At 45.7% G+C, this 10915-nt stretch overlaps 1 protein-coding gene across 1 annotated transcript; it reads right to left on the bottom strand.

The window, feature by feature from the left end:
• Positions 1-936: 936 nt before the first annotated feature.
• Positions 937-9704, bottom strand: LOC116795296 (1,25-dihydroxyvitamin D(3) 24-hydroxylase, mitochondrial). Its single transcript, XM_032704922.1, has 11 exons — positions 9501-9704; positions 9105-9198; positions 8314-8410; positions 7024-7115; positions 6115-6226; positions 4620-4765; positions 4142-4308; positions 3890-3968; positions 3259-3453; positions 3059-3170; positions 937-2247 (listed from the first exon to the last, which is right to left on the bottom strand). The coding sequence occupies exons 1-10, from the start codon at positions 9653-9655 to the stop codon at positions 3060-3062; spliced, it is 1248 nt and encodes a 415-aa protein (XP_032560813.1). The 5' UTR covers positions 9656-9704; the 3' UTR covers positions 937-2247; position 3059.
• Positions 9705-10915: the final 1211 nt, after the last annotated feature.

Genomic DNA, 10915 nt, shown 5'->3' on the forward strand with positions numbered 1-10915 from the left:
CCACCTTTCCCAGGCTCAGGGACCCAGTGCTCCCAGCTCCCAGATCAGTGTCAGCACCACAAACTCCAGTCACTCTAAGGGGCACATGGCAACATAATTTTTGGAAAAGCACCATCCTCACAGTGCTATAGGACTTGTCTTACACCACCAGTCACTCAACCTGAGGCTGCTTTCCCTTGGCAAAGACAGAGCAGGTTTTGACTGTCAGATTTGCCTTCATGTGACCATCAGCCTGTCAGTCACAGTGCTGCTGGATGGCATTTCTTAATATATATATATATTTCTTTTGATTCTGTAGAGGTTCAAACTATTTTCATCCTCCCTCGAAACTTTTTATGGATTTTATCTTGTCATAATGGCAGAGAAATGTAACAATGCCATCCCTGGAGACCTCAGTTCTGTGCACACCAGGGAGAAACGTGCTCAGATACAGAAACTCCTGATAGAGCATTCATTGGGGTCTCACAGGATTATACAGAGGGAAAGGGGCTGAAAGCTTGGGTTTAACTCATTCCTGAATACTGGGGTTGGCCTGGACTGAAGGAATAGCAGAATTAAAGGCACAAAAGGGGTTTGGCACCAAGGCTCTGCCCTGCAGGGCTTAACTCCTTGTACTTAACCCAGGACCCACCTCGCTGGGGCTGGGTGGTGCCAGGCAGTGCCCACCAGACCCTCCCACCAGGAGCTGGGCTTTCCAGACTGTGTCCCAGCTGACTGTCACAATCCACACAACCCAGCAGCTCTGGGTATCATAAAGCAGGAGATTTTCACTGCGGAATTAAAGTAGAACTTGGTAGAATTTCCAGCTCAAGCCCATTGAGGATGTCAAGCAGAGGGCTGAAAGTACCACAGCAGCTTTTTTGCAAGAAGTTGCCGTGGAAGGCAAGGTTTTTGTAAAGCCACAACAACTTTATAATAAACTATGGAAGGCTAATTATAGAAAAACAATAGAAACCTTTATTTTATTACAAAATTGACTGTTACCAAATTGACTAGAAATATTCAGATAATACACAAATTGCCTTATACCTTTTAATAGGGCTACATTTCCATGTCTAACAACAGAGGAAAACAAGCAAAACACAGGGGACAGACAGACAAATACTAAGAACTTGGATCATTTCAGAAAGTAAAAAAATAAAAACAACCATTCATGGTTATGTATATACAAAGCTGGACTTCAAACTGCATCATTGGAAAAACTAGTGACCATAACAACTAACATATAATATTACATGCAAGACAGTGACAATTTTAACCTTTAGATACAAATACTGCAGTCTCCACAAGAAAAAAACCTATTTGAAATATTTAGGATCCTCATTTCCTGGGAAATTGTTCTTTGAAAGATACATTTTATAGTACTCATCTAATGAAGTCACTATCCTGTTAGGATAATCAGCATTTAACAGTGGCAGAACCCATAGGATTCCAGTGGTTCCATTTTTGAATGAGGCCTTTTCATGCAATAAAAGGCCATTAAGGTTTGACAATAAAGGTGGGATAAAATGGTTTGTGCAGGAATCAGAGGCATGAAACTCCCTGGGCAAGAGCAGAGATTGTACCAGGCACAGCACTGTGTATAAATCAAGCTACTGTGCAGGCATGAGGAATAAATCTTGTTATGTACATTTGTCCTTATATTCTTATATAACACCAGGGAAATATCCTTTTTTAATTATCCTGATTTTCAAACCCTCTTTTTAGCTTAATTCCTGACTGCCATCTCACATTTCAGCTTAATCCGTGGCGTTGGTGATGGGTAAGGACTAAGCCAGTTTCTTCTCCCTTAAACTGCCTTCCCAAGCTCTTCCACTCTGAGCTGATAGTGCCAGTGCAGTCAGGACTGAACCCAAACTGGGAGGCAGCTCTTTCCAGGCTGCTCTGTGGAAGAGCCTGAGGCTGCAATAATTTCCCTGTGCACTGACAAGAACTGTCCAGAACGCTGCACAGCTCGTTGTCCTGGGCAGTCCCTCAGCTGCACTAAATCACTGTATTTCCACAGGTATGTGAATGCACATGATGTTTTTCTTTCCTTTTGACACTGGATGAACTAACTAACCACATTTTCCCAATAAAACAGTCTGGGAGCTTTTCTTGGTGCTATTTCTGACTCTGCAGTTGTTCAAGGGACGGGTGTTGCAATTCTTCACTGGTTGGTGGAGCCTCCACAGCTTTGACTTCTCCAGTTGATGCCTGTTTTTTAAGAGGAGGCAGCAGCAGGGTTGTCATTCATTTTTCTGCAAGCTCTATTGAAGAGAAAAAAAATCTATATTGTGATGAATTATTTCAAAGTAAACAGCACTGAGAAAACTTCAGTTAAAGGAGCTAATGCTCAGATTATACTGAGTGATTTTCTTCCTGTAGTGTTGGCCAGCACAAAAATATCTTCCATAGTACTTAAATGTCACTTGATTTCTAATTTGAGGATTTAATTCTAGGTCAAAGACTTGTTTTTTCCATTTAGATTGTTAGACAAATAAGCTATTTTATCAGCTCATTTGTGTAAGCTCATGTGAGCAGAGAAAGTCTTACATTCGATTTTATTGAACAAAGATGTATAATAAGTTGCAACATTGCGTAACTACTTACAAATAGATTTTTCTTTGTCCTTATGCCTAAAATCAAGTTTTGTTTTCTAAACTCTGCAGAGCTCTGAGGTACTGTTCCTTCACTAAGGCTATTTAATCTGTAAATTGATGCTCAAAAATCAAAGGCTGTTTTTCAGGAAATTTCTTGTAGAAATGCAGTGGAGAAGTTACATTATAACAAAATCATGGCTATTGTTTTTTCCAACAGTGTACACATTTCTGATCTGCATTATGAGAAGAAGACTTGTTCTTGGATTATAAAACTGACTTCAGAGCTGCGAGTTGTATGAAATTCGTTTTCTTAGTACCCAGAATATTTTCTGTTAAAAGTAATGAAAATTAATGGTATTTCACTGGGAGGGTGAAGATTAGACAAACACCTTCTGTCTTGCACTCCCAGCTCTACGGAAATTCTGGATGATGCTCAAAGCCAGGTGTGCTGTGCTCCAAGAGCCCCCTTCACTCACCTCATCTCCTGTGGAATGCGATGGGCAGCTCCCGGCTGGGAATGAGGATTCCCGAGTGCAGAGTCTCCACGGGCCTCTGGTCAGTGGCCACGACTTGGTATTTGCGGACGAGCTGAAACACAAACGTTTCCATCAGTGTGCTTTGTTAGAGGTTGAAGGCCCACTGTGCACAAAATGGCCTTTTTTTTTGGAGTGTTTACCCAGCAAAGGGCCAAGTGGAGCTGCAGCTCTGCCACGCGGCGCCCGATGCACATCCTCTTCCCCATCCCAAAGGGAACGTGGGAGAACGGACGGATCAGGTTCTTCTGGAACCAGCGCTCTGGTCTGAACTGAGTCCAGTCCCTGAAGTACTCCTCATTGCAACCCAGGGCATGGCTGTTTAGCATCAGAACAGTCTAGAAACAAAGAGAGTCTCGTTACAAATCATCCCAGAGCTGCCAAGTGAATCAGCTCGCTGATGGAAAAAACCAATGCAACAGCAAAGGCGAGGCGGTTTCCTCAGAAGATGCCATGCAGTTCCCTGAGGATTAATCTGAACACAGAAAAAGTCATGGTTTCCTCAGAAAAAATCATGAGAAAATCGGAAAAAAAAATATTTGGAGCAGCACAGCAAAATGTTTTCTGACCAGTATTTCTGCCTGAATCCATCAGCAGTGCAGGCAGGTTTGGGGTTGAGTTTATGGGAATCTTTGGTGTGAATTCCTCATTCCTTATGCTGGGCCTCATCCTTTGGCAAAGTCAATTTAAAACTGAATTGTGACCAACTTCTGTGGTTTATAAGACAGTTAATAAATGGCAAAACACCCTAGTAAGTAAAATTCATTGCCTTACCCCTTTGGGCAGCACATAATTTCCCAGAACCATTTCCGTGTCGATGGTGCGAGTGGTAAATGGCACTGATGGGGTTAATCTACAGTGAGAAAAACACAATGGGTTACATTTCCAGCATTTTTTCTTCCTATATAGTTCACCTTAAACAACCAGATGAACAAAATTATATGTACAAGAAAATTCTTACCCCTCTAGTACACACAAGCTGGTAAAAAACTTTGTGATCGTTTTGCTCTTATTTAGGAATTTTACCTCATGGACTCTTTCAGACATGCTTTCAGGTAAGGCATATTCTTCAAGTTCTCAGCACTTGGAGTCTCATTAGCAGCCAAAACACTCTTTATTTCCTGGAAAAGCTTCTGCTGGACGCGTGGATTGCGTGAAATGTTATACAGAGCCCACAGTAAACTATTGGCTGTCTGAAAGAAACCAAGAAGAAATGTAAGACCTCCATTTGTGGTGACAGAAGGAAGAAGCTGCCAAAAGTTCAAAGCAATATTTATGGCTGGTCACTGATTTATGGTATTTTGAAAGCTTAAGTGATTATGAGCCATCTCAATTGTTCTCTAGAAATGATGAGCAGAAGAACAAATCTATGATTTCAGGTAAATATTCGTTTGCACTTGGGCCAGCAAAGCAGGATTAGTTCCCTTCCAGGTGTCAGGATGGTTGGGTTATGGAGGCAGGCAGGGAGTGGAAGGATTTGAAGCTCTTGCAAAGCCAGGTTTACCGTCTCCACCCCAGCAATCTGGAGCTCTGCGATGGCAGCGTACAGCTCCTTCTTGGAAAGTTGTCCTCCAGAGTAGATGTCACACAGAAAATCCTCCTGAGGGTTTGCAGAGTGTTTTTCCAGTCGACAGTCAATGGAGTGTTTGGCTGAGGAGGGAGGGGAGGGAGGTAATTAATGGAAAATCAGTAAAAATACTGTAAAAATAAAAACAAAGCCACTTCTGACATGCAGGATCTTGAAAGGAGGTGCCAAGCTGGGCTCTTTTTGCAAGCAGTGAATAAATAGTGAGTATATTTATACTAAATAAAGTATGGTATTTTCACTTTTTAGACAAAAAACCCAGTCCCAAAAATCACTTTTGAACAGAAGAAATTCCTGCAAACTCTTAGGAATTCTGCTTTCTTAAATTAGGAAAGGAAATCAGTGAGACATTGAGCGAAATATTTAGCAAACAGAAATACAAGTGTGTGAAATTTATTGCCCCGGGGTTTTCAAAGGGGATCAAGGTGCTAAAAAAATCAAAGAGACTTAGTACTCAGACTCCCTGGGGGGAAATGTAAGCCTTTGATTTACAAGGGGAAGACACAAAGAGATGCCAAATTTCCACATACTGGGGATTTTTTTTTTTTTTAAATACAGAGAAGTAGATTTTGCCCAACATCTTACAGTTCCTAGTAAGGAGTTATTCCTGTCAAGTGAAGGTGTTAAACTGTTTTTTCTGAACAAAACTGTTCTAAAAAGTGTCTTTCCTAAACTCCATAAATTAAGAAGCAATAAAATAAGTGCACATGTGGATGGCTTGACCAAAAGTCTTGAAGTATCAAGTACTCACAACCATCCAAGTGCCAAAATCTTTCTCAATTTTTAGTGACACTTGTCAGTGTTTAGCAAAATATTAAAAATACAAACTTAATTTCATATCTGGAGTTGGAGTAACTTTTTAAACCTTGAAGGCCAATTAATCTTAAATAGTCAAAAAAAAATTGTCAAAAAGCCAAACTGTACCTTACAATTTAAATTGCTTCTAAGATTTACAACCATATTCCAAGTTGTTCAGAAAACCTGTAATTTCTTTATTTTTTTTTTTAGCAAACAGGTTTTGTTGTGTGTAAAATTCTTGTTTCTTGGGAAAACAACTCCCTTTGAGGTCCCTTTGAGGCAAGTCCCTTTTCTCGCTCATATACTTACCTTTAAAGAGATTATGCACTTTCTGGCTATTTTATGACAGATTAAAGTGGAATTAACTGCTGGCTCCCAAAATCCTGGGGCTTCCCTGGGAATTAGGTATTGTCCCACAACCAGACCTGAGTGTTAGTCATAAAAAACCTGCTCCCATGTTGGAATTAGTCTGTGTTTAGTGCAGCAAAGCTGTTCCAATCCGTGCTGAAGTGATTAACAGCAGCATAGAACAATAGCAAGGATGAAAAGAGTTAATTCCACCAAGCAGGAAACAGAGATAAAGGAAAAGAAGAGAAACTATGTTTAAAACAATAACCTGTTTTAAATATATCATCCCATGCTTTAGTATGAGCTTGCCAGACTTTTGTGTTCAGCCCCTTGTGAAGTTCCACAGGGGTCACCATCATCATCCCAAAAGTGGCCATCATCTGTGGTGGAGAAAGAGTTTGGGAAATCTGTCTTTAATCTATACTTATTTGCAATCTCTGAACAAAATGAGACTGTAAAGTAGGAGGCAGTTTTCAGGAAGGCAAGATTCTGGTGGATTTTCCATCCTGGAGAGAAAGGATGGGTCTCGACCTACTTAGACCATATCCAGCTAAAAATTAGGGACAGCCAGGAGGAGGATATGAGGCTTCTCCAGTGGGCAGTACATCTCCTCTACTTTAGGCACCTGTTTAGAATGGGACAAGCTAATTTTTGGCAGTGCCTCTCTCTCCCTTGACAACAGATGGAGCTAAAAAATTAGGCTGGGCTAGATGCCTGTCTTTTGGATGACTAAAATTAGGCAGGTTTGTATCACCAGAGTCCAAGTTACAGCAAAATGCACAGCAGGATTGCCTGCAGGAATGAGTAACCTCCAAATCCAGTATTTTTGCATAGTCCCACACAACCCCAGCAGTCCCACCCAGCAAAGAGCAGCGTTGCACAACAGGTGTCTCAGAGCAGAGTTAACCAACCAACCTGCCAACTCCATTTCCAGGATTACCCTGATGTCCATAGAGCAGTTTTCCCTGTCAGGTTTAGGCATCACATAAATGAGACAGTTCAGGTGTTCAGGGTTAGCTTTGCACTGTAAGTGTCACTTTGGATGTGCAAAGCTGCCAATGCACAGGTAGCACAGAAGCTCGAGGTGCTGTTTTTCAGGTGACTCATTTAAGCTGCTGCCTCTCATTAGCAGGAGGGGTAGAAAATCACTACAGCCCCAGGAAAGACCCTTCCATACCGTTTTTACTGCCTTGATGAAGTTCAAACTTTCTTCTTCCACATCCTGCTGCAGGAGGCCAAACCTCTTTCCATACAGCACCAGACAGATACCTGTTGTTAAGCAGTGTTATAATTAAATGATGTAAGCAAAAGTGTGTGTGTTGGTCATCATTTGTCAAGGAATGGCTTGGATTATCCTTCTGGAAAATGTTCCATGATACAACCTCTGAGAGCAGCACTTTCTAAATACCTTCTGCCTCTTTCTCTCAGACTCAAGTAGAGTATCCAGCTAAGGGGCCCTTACAGCAGCACCACTGATCCCCTCATGAGCAGCAGAGCCTTCTGCCATGCAGGGCTGGCATTATTTGGTAAATAAGATATTTGGCAGTGCTACTGAAGAGAACTGAGTGGTAGGAAAACTCGGCCTGAAGAGGTCATCTCCTCCAGCATTTCCTAGCCCATCTCCTCCAGCATTCCTAGGTCATCTCCTCCAGCATTTCCTAGCCCTTCCCACAGCCAGAAACCACTTGCAAACACTGACAGTGTCCCACACTCTACCAGTTTCCACCCCTTTCCACTTGCCTTTTCTTCTTTTTTTAAAGCTCTCACTTCCTATTTGTCCTTTTCCAAAATCAGCCCTCACCACTGACAGGGGAAAAAACAAACACTTTCAGGGCCTCAGTCCACAGGCTGCTGAGCTGAGCCAGCCAAGAGCAGATGGGTCTGGCAGAGCTTGTTCAGTAACACACCACAGCCAACATCCCTCCTTTTGGGAACCACTGAGGCTGTTTCTTCTGCCCTAGGTCATTCCTGGCAGATTCCATATAAAGCTTTCTAAAGATGGAGGCTCCTGACTTGGTAACTTATTCCAGTGCTTCTGAATCCCAACGTAAACATCTCAAATGGGATTTTCCAAGCTTTGTCTTCAATGAGCACTTCTTCACTGTTATGGGATCGTTTCATTGATCTTGTGCTGCTGGTAATTAACAAATATCAGATGGACAGAAAAAGGTCATGTGCTATCTGATCCCAGTCTAGATAAATGCACCATGATTCCCTCAGGTTTTGGATTTATAAGCCATTACAATGTTTGAATATTTTTAGTAAGTCATACAGGTAACTAAACAGAGGAATCTGTGTAGCTGCTGCTGAATTTTGTCTGTGATAGTTCCCTGGATGTTCTGCAACTCAGTTTCCAGGATATTGTAGCCAACAGTTTGGAAATAATCAGCCAATACATTCATCCCTGATCACGCTGGAACTGAAATGCCATGGCAGGTGCACCATACTCAGACAAAAAATGACTTACTTTCAAAGGACCATTTGTTGAATTCTGAATATACATCTTCCATCTGCCCATTGTGGTTACATATTTCATCTATTCTACGCATGAAATCCTCCAGGACCTGAACAGTGGAAAGAAGAGAGAGAAAATAAGGGATAAAATGACATCAGCTAATAGAAATCCTGTGCAATTCAGCATTTCAACTGTCTTTTAAATAGATAGCAATCTTGCCTAAGAGAGGAATCCTTCTGTTTCCTGTTCTTTGAACAAGATTCAACTTCCCCCTGTGTGAATGCATGTTTGGATTTTACAGACTCTTGTGCTATCATTGCTTGTACCTCCATAAGCTGAGCTTTCCTCCACAGGGATGAAACACTTCACTCTGGGGCAACACTGGAGTTTCACAATGAAGAGAATTAAGCTGTTTATCACAGATGCTCCTCAAACTAGGTGAGGAACACACAGAGGTTAAGGAGGAAGGTGTTCACTGATCGGGGTGGAGGCATAAGAATGAAGGAGTAAAGGCAAAAACTACTGAATGCAAGAGAAGTAGGTAAAAACTGCTTGCAGGAGTCTGTGTCACTGTGGAATGATCTCACTGTTCTGTGGAGACAGATAATCTCAACTACAGGTTTCTCTGTGGTCTCACTTTTGGTCAGACCCTGGCAATGAGTTTGTACTTGTTATCCCCTGAACGATCTGAGCATGAACTCGTGGTTTTATCACTGTAGAGCAAATCAGCAGCTATCCAGATAAACTGGATTTATTCCCCAGGTTTGCAGTGGATAAAGGAAGGATTTCTCAAAGCCCAGTACCTCATTGATGGTCGTATCCAGCTTCACAACTTCCCTGGGCTTCATTAATTTCTTTTGAAAGGCACTTCTTACCCTCTGCCAGTCCTTTCCTTCCCTAGATTGAAACGAAGACAGCGAGGTTGGGAAGCGAGAGACTTAAAGAAGAAGGAAAGAAGAAGAAAACCCCAAACCCGCCGCATGTGCACCACGACACCGCTGATGCTTCATCGCACCGACACCGCCCTGCGCTCCCTGGGGAGGGGGATGAGCCCCGGGAGGGCAGCCCGGGGAGTGGAGGGTGGGCTGGAGCATCCCCCGGGCACCTGGGACCCGCCCTATCCCCCATGGGCTCCCCCGCACCGCAGGGACCAACCGGCCCTCCCCGCACCTCCCCGGGATGCTGCGGGTGGCACTTACAGGATGAGCAGCCCGTAGCCCTCGTCGCGATAGTCGCGATAGGCTTTCCAGGGCTTGATCTCGAGGCGCTGGGGACAGGCGCTCTCCCGGCGGTACAGGGCTTCCAGGAGGCAGGGCGCGGCGATGTGCACCGAGTCGAAAGCCCCCAGCTTCATGCGGAAAATCTTCCCGAACCTCCGGTGGTACTCGGCCTGGGGGCGCAGGGGAGACCCCCGCCGTGAGTGCTCCCCTCGCCGCAGCACCTTCATCCCCATCATCCTCATCATCCCCATCATCCCTAACATCCCCATCCCCGTCCCCATTCCTGTTCCCATTCCCGTCCCCATCGTTATCCCTGTTCCCATCCTTATGCCCATCCCCATCCCCGACCCCGTTCCCATCCCCATCCCCATCCCCATCCCCATCCCCATCCCCATCCCCATCCCCATCCCCATCCCCATCCCCATCCCCATCCCCATCCCCATCCCCATCCCCATCCCCATCCCCATCCCCATCCCCTCCCCAGGGTTCTGTCGCCTCACCAGCGTCTCGTGCTGCCTCTTGAGCCCCCCTTTCCAGAGCACGTCGGGCAGGCTGCCCATGAGGGGCCAGCTGGGGGGCCCGGGCAGGGTCTCCGCGGGCCGCAGGGCGCTCAGGGAGGACGCGGGGGCTGCGCGGCCGCAGGTGCGGGCGGGGAGGCGGCGGCGGAGGAGGAGGGTGATGCCGCAGCCGCCCATGGTGACAGTGCGGTGCCAGCGCCGCCCGCTATAGGGACATTTATAGCAGCCGGAGGTGCTGGACTTTCATCGGGGCCAATGGAAGCCCTGGGTGGGGTGGGGTGGGGCGGCTGCCCCGGCCCGGCCCGCGGAGCCCGCGGGGCAGGCGGGTCATCAAAGGGTTCAGGCGAGGCAGGAGGGCACCGAGCCAGCGCCCGCCGCGCCTCCGCCCGCTCCCGACCCGCCGGGCTGCGGGGATGCGCGATCCCGGTCCCCGCTGAACTCCCGGGAGATGCGCGGCCCCAGTCCTCCGAACTCCCGAGGGATGCGCGGCTCCCGACCCTCCGGCCCGCGGGGGATGCGCGGTCCCAGTCCCTGCTGAATTCCCGGGGACGCGCTTCTGCGGTCCCCCGAGCTCCCGGGGGATGCTCCGGCCCCCCGAAGTGTATTTTAGGTCAAAGACCAGGAAATATTTGGAGACCTAAAGTAAATAACTTATGATACGTGTTCTTCTGCTACGCTTCTCTTTTGCCGCTGATAAAAGCGAGGTTTGATTTTGAGCTGCCGGGGGATGCGCGGCTCCAGCCCCGCGGTCCCCGCAGGCAGCGACACCGCTCCCTTCCCAAACTGCCCGGCGTCCGTGCGAACGGTCTCGGGAAGCTGCTGCTCCTCCTCGCCTCTCTATTTATTTATTTATTTATTTACTTATTTATTTGTGTT

Source organism: Chiroxiphia lanceolata, chromosome 17 (genome assembly GCF_009829145.1).
Source record: "Chiroxiphia lanceolata isolate bChiLan1 chromosome 17, bChiLan1.pri, whole genome shotgun sequence".
Classification (NCBI taxonomy): Eukaryota; Metazoa; Chordata; class Aves; order Passeriformes; family Pipridae; genus Chiroxiphia; species Chiroxiphia lanceolata.